Source organism: Platichthys flesus, chromosome 24, assembly GCF_949316205.1.
Source record: "Platichthys flesus chromosome 24, fPlaFle2.1, whole genome shotgun sequence".
Taxonomy (NCBI): Eukaryota; Metazoa; Chordata; class Actinopteri; order Pleuronectiformes; family Pleuronectidae; genus Platichthys; species Platichthys flesus.
In genome coordinates, this window is record NC_084968.1 from 1,013,234 (window position 1) to 1,027,204 (window position 13,971).

At 44.6% G+C, this 13,971-nt stretch overlaps 2 protein-coding genes across 2 annotated transcripts; both read right to left on the reverse strand.

Moving 5' to 3' along the window:
- Positions 1-29: 29 nt before the first annotated feature.
- Positions 30-8,374, reverse strand: taf6l (TAF6-like RNA polymerase II, p300/CBP-associated factor (PCAF)-associated factor). The gene is made up of 12 exons (XM_062384427.1): positions 8,259-8,374; positions 7,094-7,262; positions 6,865-6,951; positions 6,604-6,754; positions 6,436-6,486; positions 5,543-5,637; positions 5,386-5,460; positions 4,597-4,817; positions 3,110-3,242; positions 2,467-2,595; positions 1,243-1,739; positions 30-1,151 (listed from the first exon to the last, which is right to left on the reverse strand). The coding sequence occupies exons 2-12, from the start codon at positions 7,238-7,240 to the stop codon at positions 803-805; spliced, it is 1,935 nt and encodes a 644-aa protein (XP_062240411.1). The 5' UTR covers positions 7,241-7,262; positions 8,259-8,374; the 3' UTR covers positions 30-802.
- A 3,745-nt stretch (positions 8,375-12,119) lies between these two features.
- On the reverse strand, positions 12,120-13,971 carry cth1 (cysteine three histidine 1). Its single transcript, XM_062384240.1, has 2 exons — positions 13,810-13,971; positions 12,120-13,439 (listed from the first exon to the last, which is right to left on the reverse strand). Exons 1-2 carry the CDS (start codon positions 13,816-13,818, stop codon positions 12,435-12,437), a joined length of 1,014 nt encoding a protein of 337 aa, XP_062240224.1. The 5' UTR covers positions 13,819-13,971; the 3' UTR covers positions 12,120-12,434.

Consider the following 13,971-nt stretch of genomic DNA (forward strand, 5'->3'; position numbering starts at 1 on the left):
AACCATTACTGGACTCAAAAAGGACAAAATAAAGTTTAGTTTTATTCTATGACAACAACTTTTTCTTGTCAAACAGTAATAAATGCTGTCCATTTGTTCCAACACTGCTCAGCAGGTGATCAGTCTCACTGCTTCAGTCCATAGCAGTTTCATGTCCATTTTTCTGCTTCTCACGTCTCCTCTGTGTGTAGTCTCCAGGTCAAGACGCTCAGCTCTGGCAGGCTTCAGCAGAGTCACACTGAAACATTTTGCTCAGTTCGCTCCGTTCATCATTGCTCATTCAAGAAAATAGTGCCATTGTTTGGGAAAATATACCACATCTAATCCACAGTCTTGTGCCTCAAATATTTGTTCAGTAGCCAAGTAGTTGTTCAACTGGAAACTAGTTGAAACAGTTTTGATAATTAAGTTACTGATTGAGTTACATTTTCAACACCTGCATCTCTTCGTACAAAAACTCCTGCATGTAAAAAATTTTGTCAAATGTTTCTGATGGCTTCATTTTGTAAGTTAGACCATTCCAGTACAAACTGGTGCAGTCTCCTGCTCAGGTACATACTGGGTGTGGAGGAGTGCACGGCTTTCTGCCAGAGTTCGGAGATGACAATGTCATTCAGTTTTTACACACAGTGGGGTTTAAATCAGTTTGAATAGTTTTCTATAATGAATCAAAATCCGTACAATTTTAACTATGAAAATATCATCACAAAAGACTAAATATTGGGAGTTAAGGAGGAAAAAACAGAAGTCCTTACAGTCCACTCTGCAGTGATGCAGTCTATTAAAGTCTGTTTCCTCTGCTCTACAGAGGCAAGTGAAGAGAGTAATGGGAGCATGCCCAGCGGCGTACAGGTTTGCCCACCCTGCCGATGACAGGCAGTTTGTGGGCGTAGGCACGTGGTGGGATGGCAGCGAGAGGTGGAGTCGGGGCAAAAGTGGTCTGGAAGGGGCGCCGGCCTTGACAGCGTCGGCCCATTTGCCGACCACCAATTAGAAAGGTGATTGCCGGAGGGCTGGCCTGAGGAGATGTGAAACGAGCTTTGGGGAAAACGTCACGAGACAGTCCTGCAGAACGCTGACCTGGACGTGATGAGGAAGATCTGGAGTGCTGGACCGAAGAGGTGGAGGATGTGGAGGAGCGAGTCAGGGACCTGAGGGAGAAAAGGAAGTCAGAAAGATTTAGAAGTGCAAACAGCAACCGAATCATTTATGTTTGAAAAAGAGGTGGAGTCATTAGTTCACCTTGTTGCTCCTGTAGCAGCCAGGCTAGGTGGGGCCGGGTCAGTGCGAGGACTCCCATCGTGTCTAGGGCTGATGTTGAGGTTAGCAGTCAGCTGTGGCATCTTACGGGTGGTGTCAGGGGTGGAGACGTGGCCGGGAGGTTCCTTCCTGGTTTCGCTGAGCTGGAACGGGGTGCAGGGAGGGTAGCTGCCGAAACCTGGCCCAGTGCTAAACCTGACAGCCAGGCTGTCTCCAAAAAAGGAGTAGAGCTCAGAGTACATGGCAGGGAGAGGGACAGGGGTCCACGCCTCCCAGGGACAGCCCGCCCCTCCAGCCTGGAGGTGGCTGGCGATTCCAAGGGTGGCCTCTGACAAAGGCTCTGGAGGGGGGCTGAATCCAGGGGAGCTTACCCTGTAACCCATAGCACACACCACAGAGCCTGTCTGACCACTGGAGCCCCCCTCTGCAGGCTGAGACAGGGACAGCGCCTTCATCTTCAGCAGGCGCTCCACTGCCACCTGCAGGACAGACAGGAGAACGGTCTGACCATGTACGGGAGAAAGGTTGTGATGTGTTTCCAGTCTGTCAGTAATGTGATGACCTGGAGTCCTCCGAATATTTAGTTCTTAACTATGAAATCTGCTTCGAACATTCACAGTCCCCAAAAGATAATTTTTCTACGGTGACACACAAGATGCAGTATTTCATTATGAAAATATAAATAGCTGGGAACATTCATGCTCCAAAGAATATATAATTCTGACTTGAAGTCTGGAGGATGTGAGCAGAATTTGATCTGTACTTTCTCTGCAGTTTGCCTTTCACACGTGGAACAATGCAGCAGGAGAATCTTTGCTCAGACACGTTCAGAAAAGCACAGAATTCTCCGGAGTGTTCAGGTTAAGGGGAGGTGAAGCAGGCAGACGCAGGGTGTAATGCATTCATTCCGCTAAGGAGATCAGGTGATTTTATTTACAGCACATGGACACTTGTGTCAGCTCTTATTATTAAATGTCTCTAGCTTCTACAGGTATGACACCACTGCTTCTTTAGATATTTGCACTCTTTTTGTGAATCCTTCAAGGATCTCCTGCTGCGTTCTCACATCGGACAATTTTCTAGGGGGGGTGGTAGGAAAAGAGTTCAGTGCATGTCTGAAATAATTTTGATGAGGTGACCACCTCATTAAAGCCACTTATTATAAGGAAACCTTGCAGCCAATCACAGTGTCAGTGCAGTACTGACCAGAATGGCTCCATAGACCTTGTGTCCATCGGCTTTGACCTGAGCGTTGGAAACAGAATAATCGTCTAGCACAGCCTGAAGGTTGGCCCAGTAGGCAGGAAGGTGTGGAAAGAGAACTCTCTCAACTGCCTGCAAAGAAAGACATCGTTTTAGAAGAAGGACACAAGACAACACTTATACAAGTACTCAGGAAAATACTAAATATATATTAAAAGCAATGAAAAGGAGCCAGTCTAAAATGCCAAAGATACTAATTATTCACCTTTCAAAATTCAGCAGAAATTTACATCAAATGATGCCCAACAAATGTTGAATATTTCAATTTCATGATTGAATCATGTTGAGATCTTGAGTTTGAATAAATGACAAGAGGATGCTAAAAAATGTACTGTAACAGGCATGGGGAGAATATAAGTCATACCATGAGTCTCTGTAAAGAACATTCCAAACCAGACTCTGAAAGTTCTATAAATTTGTAATATTTTGTAAATCGAATTGTATTCATTTACTTTGTGCAATACAGTTTGTTGCAACTACTCATCAGTCACAATCTCAACTGTTTATCTGTAAAGTGACAAAGACGTCAGTGTAGACAGCTTTAATGCAGAGGTACAAGATTCCTAAATGGAAGTGGAGAACATACTTTCCATCCAAGAGCATGAAGCCCCACGACGGCTCCATAGTGGGAGCAGAGCGGTCTCACTGGATCAGACAGGACCTTCTGTAGCGACAGCAGGATCTGGTGATAGAGACCACTAACCAGGTCACCATGGGTCCTGGAGGGAAGACACAGATAATAATACAGTTAATAACACAGGATAAGACCCACAGAGGTCAAATACCTAGATAAGCCTCTAGGACGACAAGTGAGCACTTCCTGTTAGCCATGTGAGTATGTACAACTCCTGAAGATAACAACACAACAGACTAGATTGATCAGAATATGACAACTTCCCCAGCGCCCAGAAAATGACTAAAGAGCAGATCATTAGGTCTTGTCTCACTTATGTGAAGTCGTAATATATCTCTCGATGATAAAACAGCTAACTGTTATTTAACAAAAAACACACACACACACACACACACACAGTAAGTGAACATACGGCGCAAATACAGTAAGTAACATACAGCAATAAACAAGAAAGGCATGTACTATTTTTTTGAATCATTTAGATGAAAATAATCACTGATTGTTGCATGCTAGTTTCCGTAGTGCAGGTTTTGAGTAGTCAATGATCCTGTAATTCAGTGCCAGCAATGACAACTGAATCCTTTCATATCCATGCACTGTACAATACTGTGCGACAGTAGAGCTGTAATGATTTTCCAACCAAGACAGATATCACGGTCCAAACGTCCAAATGTCACGATTCCAGAAACCGTCACACTTCTCCCTGCCCGATCCCACACGCTGCCACCACTACGGATATACAAGCCCGGGTACAGGTAGGGCCTCTGCACCAGGATCTTCACCATGTGGAGGAGTCTGTTGGGCTCTCGTTAGGTTACTACTTGGTCACACTGGCTGCAGTTGAGTCACAGAATGACTTCTCGTGGTGGAACAACTGCTTTCATTGTTCACATGTGTCTGCTGCAGTTCTGCAGGGTTTGCCTTGAAAATGGCCATAAATGTGTGAGTGAGTGAGAGTTGAGTAGAATTTGTAATGTTTTGTATCTTTTCTTGTGTTTTGGGACATTTTTTGTTAACATACTTTATCTATGTCAAGTCAAGATCAGCATGATGAATGGAGAATTTACTGGACTTTTAGCAGTCAAATGAACGTTAATGCTGCTCTATGTTTTCTGAATAGGCAAATGTTTGATAAAACGTTTGCTTAATTAACTTTGTAGTTAATTACTACAGCTTATTAATTTCCATTTTTTTTTCTTTATATTCTAAATATTGTCCATAAAGTCTGGAATCAACCAGAAACAGAAAATTAAGCACATCAGGAGTCATCCAGTGAGTCTGAACTTATTAGTGATCTGCTCATTTAAGACCTATGTTTTAATACATTACTTGGTGTTCTTCTGCATATTACAAATCCTGCTTATATAAGTATGTACAATATATACAATGTGTTATTAGGCTCCCATGTATGTGAAAGGGGCTGACTGTGATTTGCTCACCAGAAGATGTGGCTGAGGAGCAGCGCAGCATAGTCCCTGAGGGTCCAGTGGTCGTTGAGCGGGTTGATGGAAGCTGCTAGTGGCTCCAGGATGCAATACATGACACTGGAGACCAGACTACGGACATACGAGCCCAGGTACAGGTAGGGGTTCTGCACCAGGCTCTTCACCATGTGGAGGAGTCTGTTGAGCTGCTCCAGGTCATGGCTGACTGACTTCACCTGGACGGACACGATCAAAGGATCAACATGTGGATGATGCAGACAGCAGCCTCAACAGAGGGGCCATTCCCAAGACATGGAACAGTTTGATAATTTGATAAATGTTTCTGTGTAAATTGAATGAATTAAAAACATTAAATAATGAAATGACATGAGAGCACATTGTTCTTGGCTAACAAATGTTCCTATTTTAAGAACTTTCAGGGCATTTAAAAACTTTCAAATGATATGTTACTGTTCAAATCAAAGATTAAAATGCTAGTTTATTAAGGACATGATCTCAGTATCCTCAGAGGAAGACAACCCAGCTACAGTGCCCAGCCTCTGCTTCAGTACTGCTCATGTACAGTCAGACCCACAGGGTTCTATTGGGGCTGAATGTCGGTATGTTAAGGAACTGAGAGAACAGCCGAACTAGCTCTGGTCTATAAACGGCTGTTAAACTTAGCTGAGGCTGAGAATCAGCATCAGTTAATAAAACTTAACTCATATCGGTCCAGTGTCGATATCAGTGGATGCTATTAGTTGATGCATCTAAATATTGCATGGGTGCATCATGAAAACGTACCCCGCTGATGACATAGACAAAGTATGGTAGTAAGGCAGCGATCCTGGAGTTGGACTGGAGGTCCAGCAGAGCCACCTGAAAGACGCAGGAGGAAAATATAAGGTTGTAACATTGTTTAGCTGCACAGAATGTGAGCCTGTGTTCAGCAGCAGTGTACCTTCATAAGGTGGGGGTCCTCTCCCAGGATGGCCCGAGTGATCTGCTGGTAGTACTTCAACAAGTCATCTGACAGAGTCTGCACTGCAGTGGGTACTGAGACAATTCAACAATAAGGTCAGAGCAATGCTCCCTCCACCTGGCTTACACTGACCCACTTATCAAAAGGCAGAAATCCATTCAATAAAGGAAAAACTGTGAAGGGCAAAGTGGACAAGGGGAGCAGCGCTGGATTTGAGTGACTGTCCGTGACGTCCTTGGGCCATAAAAGAAATGCAGAGTGACACATATTCGCCAGGCACCTTTACCACAGAGGGTTCTTTAGAGGTGGAGAACTTTTTCCCTTCAGATTCTCCTGAAGTGAGCATTAGTGTGGGGGAGGCCCATGGGGGTCCCGAGACAGATCGGTTTGAGACATTAGCTCCAGCTCAGTTATGCCCTAAGCTGGAGAACTGGGAGCCGAGATGATGCAAGTGCCAGACAGGGGGGACAGTCTCAGAAGGGTTAACTTAATGTTAGTCCGAATATTAATGTTACCGGAAAGTTAGAATATGCTGTAAAGCTCTGTAATTACCATGAATATGTTTTCCACAAAATGTACAACAAATAAAGAGGGACACACTGCCCGCCCTACAAATAATGTCCTTTACCCAGGTGTGTGTGTGTGTGTGTGGTGGCACTGACTACCAGTGGTGAACGCAAATCGTTACTTCCATTAACCGTCAGTAACAGTTCAACCTGATCACTGCACTGAGTAAATAAATGCCTCCTCTTACCATTGTACGTGAATGGGTATGTGATATACAATTCCAGGTGTGTTAGTATGGAAGGACAGTTTAAAATTGTGCTGTAAAACATTTGTGTAGATGTAGCCATAGTGTGGTAGAGGCTCACCGGTCCCTTGAGGCTCCAGGTTGCCTTTCCCATCCAGGTAAGACACATTCACTGACAAGAAATCAGAATAAAACGGAAGAAATAACTTGTGAGATACACATAACATGGACTTTCAGTAGTGTCATGGCCAAATCTGTCTGCGGTTTGTTCAAGCAAAGTGGGTCATACCTCGTACCATGGTCTCAGCACAGCCTTTAGGAATGTTAGTGGCCAGAGCCAACTCCACCAGGTTGATTTCCCGATCCTCAACGAAGAACAGCTCTCCTTCTTTCACTGAGCGGAAAGGCAGTGCATCCTGAGCCCCATAGCCACTGACGACCTGGTGAACAGACAGAAAGAGAGCGTGAAGGCAGAAAGACGTATAGAGCGGACACATAACTGACCAGAGGAGAGAAGAACCACTGTGAACATTACAACTCAGACACTTACCTCCACATTGCTCCAGTGCAGAGCTCTGTTAAAGTCTTCCACCGTCAGCTTCCTCCTCTTGGCGTGTCTCATGAACTGTGAACTGCTCTGTGTAACCCAACAACAGAGGAGCGACGTGAAAAACTCACAATGAACTCCTTATACAAGTAAACACTTTTACATATTTTCTGCATTGAATATGAACACCTGACGAGGCACACGTTATCCAAGCTTGTGAGGCAGCACCGACCTGTGTCGCCTCCCTGAGCCGGTAGCACACATCCTCAGCCAGCAGAGCAGCCACATCGTCGCCGAGCTCCACGCCGGAACTCTCTGCCATGAACTTGACAGACTCTCTTGGAATCTCGGCGAAGCGGCGCTCCTCCCGGTCCGCCATGCTCCCAGCGACCGCTCAGACACTGGCAGAGAAAACACTTCACTTTAAAAGGGTCATGGGTAGAATTTGTGTGACATCTAGTAGGGAAGTTGCATTTCTCAACTGAAAAGCGCTATGTTAATACAAAACCTTACCAATACCCCTCACCTCACTCTGTGGAACCCTTGATTTGCCATTAATACTCAAAAGGGTTTTTAGATTGTCCAGTCTTGGCTACTGTAAAAAACATGGAGGGCCTCTGTAGAGAGGACCCACTCCTGATTTAAATATAATGTATTAAAATATAAAGGGCCCATTCTAGGGTAAAGAAAACAACAATTCGTACAATTGAGATGAAACACACAGTGTAAATATCACTAGGACTAAATACATATAACTATTTAACTATATAACATTTCTGCCAGCTAAATCCCTAAATCCCTTTAACCTAAATCTTACACACTGGACCTTTAATAAACGCTGCTACTCTTCTTGGGCCAGACCAAACCTGGCTGGTGTATTAAAGTTTGCATTAGAACTGCATCACATTAGTGAAACACCATTTCCCCCCGATTCAACCTAATCTCCTTAAGGATTCAATAAAACGTACTGACTTCTAGTGTATACGCTGCACTGGAGACGATATGCCAAGACATTCTTCAGTTAGCACATTTTGAGACAGATGATTTGCACACTCCTCTCTGGAGGAAAAAGCCAGCGCGGACTTGCTATGTAGCATGCTAGCTAAATAAAACCTGGGTTCTGACTAGTTCCTGGAAGAGACAGGTTATAAGTAACTGAAGCACTAACTAACTAGATTTATGTAACAAAAACGACAACCACTGATCCTTGTGTCAATGACTTTTGAAGTATTAGCTATACTGAGTGGGAAGCAGCCCATCAATAGTAGGTCTGAGCCATTACCAGTTTGCAGCTAGCTACTACCTCCTAACGTGAAGGTGATGAACCAACGCGAAGTGGTCTATGAACTGCAAAGAAAATCTCATAGAATGAATTCTTTACTTGAATTGGACTTTACCTTCTTCACGCAAAAGGTTGAAGATGGAAATGATTCAAGTCAGAGGGAGAGTTCCCATCAGCGCTGCTGCTGTGCTCTATGTTCACGGTGCCACAACAAAACAGTGTGAGGGTGGCAAACATCCGCCAAGGACTTCAAATTAAGACACCCCCTGGAGCACTTCCGGTCTGCATTTGGTTTGTGGGTCATATTTACGCGTTGAAAGCAAAATGTAGCAACCTGAATTGACTTTCCATTGAATTGAAATGAGTTTGATTAAAGCCCCCGTCAAACAGATTATACTACAGCACAGGAGCTCATTCAACAGTACTGCAGAATGGAGGGAGAAAACTTGCAGTGTTGCCAACTCCTCAGTAAGGAAAGTAGCTATTGGCTGTCCTAAAAGTCATTAGATATAGCTAAATGACGTCATCGTCTAATTTGCATAATGTAATGGTCGCTATAGGACGTAAGAATGGTCGCTAAGAACTTAAAATAAGCTTTCTTCTACAGAAGCGTATTACATTCACTTTCAAAAAAAAAAATTCTGTTTTTCTGGGATACTTATCTCGGAAATTACGAGACAAATGCCCCAAAAAATAATAAATAAAAGTGAATGCAATACGCTTCCGTATTCTTCTGTTGATTCTTTTTTTTGTTATCTTGCCATTGAAATAGTCCATCGCTTCTCAAAATAACTTCATGACTTTAATGCTTTATCTAGACCCACATACATAAATCGATTTTTTCGTGTATTGTTAAATGTTAGAATATCAAATTAAATCAAAAGGCTGTTATGTGGGGTATAATAATTTTGCCGGTCACATCCCTCCTCCTTTATTCGGGCTTGGGACCGGCAAAATGGACCAAAAGAGACACTCTGGCAGAGCAAGTTATTTTTTTTTTCTTCTGAAGAAGCTATCAAGCTCCTCTGCTGTGGAATAAACTACCACTTTCAATTCGAGAGGCAGACACCATCTGTTCGTTTAAGAGTAGGCTCAAAACCTTTATTTTTGATAGAGCTTATAGTTAGAGCTAATTAGTGCGGCAGAACGTTACTTGTTCTATTTTATAACACATGACACACGGAGCTTCTTTTTCCAGCTTCTCCTTCCTCTTCTCCATCCCTATCCCCCTTCCCCGGAATCACTTTGCTTTATCACCCGCAGATCCAGGGCCTCTGTGGCCGCACCATGGATTGCGGTTTATTGATCGCGCACAGGGGGTAGCGGTGGTGGATCCAGTGTGGCGGATTCTGTGTCGTGTGGCCTGATCGTGGTGGTGGTGGCGGACCCTGTGTGGCGGATTCTGTGTCGTGTGGGCTGATCGTGGTGGTGGTGGCGGACCCTGTGTCGTGTTGGCATCGGGTACGGGCATTGGACCAGGACCGCGGCGGTGGCTCGTGGTGGGTGGCGGTGGACGGTGACTGAGGACTGGAGTGGCGTTCTGGTCTGGATGGTGGATCGTGGTCCTGCTGGTTGCTGACCATGGACTGTGATTGCAGCGGGACTGCTTGGCATGTCATGTTGGGGTTGTCCTTCGGGATGCTTACCCTCATCAAATGCTGCTAGAGACTTTAATCTTTAATCTTGAAGACTTTAATCTTGATGATGTTTTCCTGCACGTGGCATCTATTGCACTTCTGTTCGTCCTGGGAGAGGGATCCCTGACATGTGGCTCTCTCTGAAGTTTCTACGTATTTTTACCCTGTTAAAAGGGTTTTTAGTAGTTTTTCCTTACTCTTGCTGAGGGTTAAGGACAGAGGATGTCACACCCTGTTACAGCCCTCTGAGATGAATTGTAATTTGTGAATATGGGCTATACAAATAAAATTTGATTGATCGATGATTGATTAAGTTTTGGTTTAGTTTTCAGGGTCCTGAAACGGTTCAGTTTCACCACGTTCCTCACGGGAGATGAGGACTCTGTATCGATGAAGATACTGATTTCCATGACTCATGACTCATATTTTCCAGTGACAGTGATGATACATTGACACTTACATCCCGCTCTGTAAGACAGGGCAGGATCATCGTTGGCTTTGGGCATGCGCGATTCAATTGCAGTCTGGAGGACGCGGAGTGCGGGTCACGGCAGCACCCGCTGCTCGTTGATGAAAGTAAATGCTGAACGATATGTGCTTTCACGTCAGTCTCCAAAACACCAGAAAGGCTCTAATCTCACCAGAAAAGTCGCAAGATTTGTCGCTAGTAGCTTTTGACAAAAAAAAAGTCGCCATGAGGGTTTGGAAAGTCGCCAGATTTAGCGACAAAGCTGACAACACTGAAAACTTGTTCCGTATTCTACCAGTGACGTACCAGGAGGCAAATACGGTGGCCGAGAAACTCACAACGCAAATCAAAGAGACGCGCTGTAAATAGAGAGAAACGACACCGGAAATGTTTCCCAAAATAAGTGATGAACCTGGCTCACAAATGCTTGGGGTTATTGTTGTATTGGGGTTATTGAGGTCTGCAGCTTCGCAGTGGGGATGGGCGTTTTTTCTGAGAAGCTAACAGCCATCAGTTTGCTTGCCTCTTATAAGTCCACCTCCAAAATGTGATATTGCTGAAGTCCTGCTTGATGTCATGATCAGTGAAATGTTTTCCAGGGAGCAGAAGTACTTCTCATTGTCAAACTGCATGAACATTATAATCTGGAATCCTGGAATCATGATCAGTCCACATAACTTAGAAAAGGGAAAATACAAATCCATGGCACATGTTACTCCAGATCTGGATTCTACTACATTGAATTGTTTTTTTCACGATCTTCACCCAGAAGGTCATAACAATAGGGTTGTCCTCTTCTCCATCAGACCCTCTGCCACGGCCAAATGCTAATCCATGACCCCCGGCTTGCCTTTTCCCAGTCCAAGTCAAATGTACTCTCTTCTCCAAATTTGACCTCTTTACTCACTATTTAGTTTTAAGATGAAAATTTTACATAATGGATCATATAATCAGTTTTTAAAACAATTCACATTTGTAGATGTTATTCAGAGGTTTCCAACCTTTTTGGCTTTATAAATCAATGACTTAACAGATCTTTAAATTGTTTCCCTCTAACCTTTGTGGTTTGTTTAAATAAATCATGCAATTACTCTCTCAACACACCAGTAGATGGTTCCCTACCGAAGCATAAATCTGCAACGATCAATTACCCCAAATGTCAAAAATGCAGACAAAGCATTTAGAGACGCATTTCATTTTGATTGGAATGGATGACATCATTGGTATTTAATTGTTCACTTACCGATTGTGGTCTCTATGTTGTGGACAAAGTATGAGCATTACTACTGTGAATTGCCCATAATTGACACTTGTCAACTACCCAAAAAGCAAAATGGCCATCCAACATTATAATTGAACATGTGAGGACCTCTGCTGGTCACTTTCTACCATCTTTACCATTTGGTCCATGTTAATATATTAGAGTACGAATGTGTGCTGTGCCAGACATTTTATGGCTAAATGAGAATACGATACAAAAGTTTGTTGATATTAAAGATTCATTGGCACAGTGATGATCAAACGAACTATTTTGTACTAGTGATGTTCAATATTGATGTTCTCAGTTGCAGTTAGTGCTCCGTGGAGACCAGTCAAGTTCTCCCAAAACCCTATGGAACCATTGTTAGAGTTCAGGGGTATCGACATGTTGAAACAAGATAAGTTAATTTGACTAAACTGCTGTAGTGTTGAGCCTTCACTGCAAAGTTCAGAGAACTTCTAGAAATCCATATTCGAATTACCAGCTTGAGATACAATTTGTTGATACAACCATCAATACCACTTGCTTCCGGGCATTTTGTTGCACAAGCAAGCGTTTTCTGGTATCAATGCATTTATACAGCACCAACATCCAAAAAGACACATCAAGTTAGAGATTAAAATAGTTTATTCACAATGCTGAGGTGAGACATTTCATTTATCAAGTTCATTAATTATGTATGTACAATAGTTAAAAGATTAATGACACTCATAGCTGAACCTGAAACAGTAAGTCAGGAACTATTCCATACCTCTGATCTACTACTAAACAGCTCAAGGCCTGCTTGACCTGCTAACATACACTCAAGTCAAACTCCCACAACTTAAGAAATTGCCCATGGAACAAGGGGTAAAAAAATAAAGATTAAAAATATTTCATTGAGCTGGGGAGTGCGGGGCTGATGCGGATTCCAACCACCACCACCTAAACGGCCCTGTTGTCCCATATCTGCTGGGCCTTGCTGGTCTCCAGCTGCTGCAGGTGAAGAGCCAATGGCAGCAGCAGGTCACTCAGGTGCTGGCTGGAGAAGGTGAAGGCATTGTGGGCTATGGCCTCTGCAGGCGGGGTGGTGAGAGGAGAGGTTGATGGAGGAGACGAGGTGCTTGAAGAGTTTGGGGTGGAACTAAAAAAAGAGGGGGAAGGTAAACCTGAACTGCCTACAGATGGATTGGTGTATAGGGATCCTCCTGGACTCTGGTCAAAGGTTTTGGTCTTGTTGGGGAGGCCGTGCTGGAAGCGGCAGCGTGTACCATACAAGCAGAAACCGAAGGAGCTGAAGGTACGGCACAGAGCTCCTCGAGGCTTCCACTCCTTGGTCAGTGGTTGGAGTTGGGGGCTGAGAGCAGAGGGAGTCTTCACAAAAACATCAGGAGTCTTGACAAAAACATCAGGAGTATTCGGACAAACATCAGGAGTCTTCAGGCCACTGCTGACATCACCAGCCTCTTCTCCCTCAATGTGCAGGAAGTTACAGCGAGTGCCGAAGGGACAGATGCCAAAGGAGCGGAAGGTGCGGCAAGGGATGTTCCTGCAGCGGCGTAGGACAGGGCGCTGCTCAGTGGAGTTGTGGACAAACAGACAGCGGCTGCCATAGTAGCAGTAGCCAGTCGTGTGGTAGCTGCGACATAATTCAGTCTTGTACTTCGGGTGGCGGAAGGGAATGTGGAGCTCGGGGAGGCCGTGGGCAAACTGGCAGCGCTCGGCGTACTTGCAGGAACCAGTAGTGGAGTAGCTGGTGCAGAGCTCTGTCTTGTAGCGGGTGGAGCAGACCCAGGGGATGGGGGAAGTGGAGGCACACTCGACCAGGGGAAGGAGGGCCTTGGCCAGGGAGAGGCCTGCTTCGTCCCCATCCAAGTCCTCACTGGCAAGCAGGTTGTCAACCAGCACCTCATCTTGGCAGGTGGGCAGGAACAGGTCATCACTACTGGTCTGAGGAGGAAAGACACAAGTTTTAGTTTGGGCCAGGCCTTGTATCAAGATCATGATTTGAGCCACACAGAACTCAATGAACATTCAGTGCACAAGCAAATTCCAGGAACACATTGATAAATTGTACAGCCTTCATCCACAGCTTATTCAGTACAGTATCCAACTTTAAATGCACACATTTTGGGAGTTTTAACATCTATATGGTGGTATCTAAAAATGTAATCTACCAATTAGTTCAAAAAGTCAAGACAAAGTTAGAGTAACCCATGTCAGCCTCCCCTGTGCAGAGCGTCTGCATTCACAGTGAACAGGTATGAGCCTTTTAAACCAGCAGTGGTTGAAGGACTTGCTGCAGGTCGTTGGGACTTACCTCGAGCATGGCTGCAGACAGGTGGGAGTAGCTTGCGGCGGTTGAGAGTCTGAGGGACCGGTCCTGAGTACAGAGGCAGCCGCTGAGTGTCAGTCACCGTGCGTGTGTTGGGGGAGAGATGGCGCTTCTTATCCTCCGCTCTTCTCCAGACTCTTCAGCGGT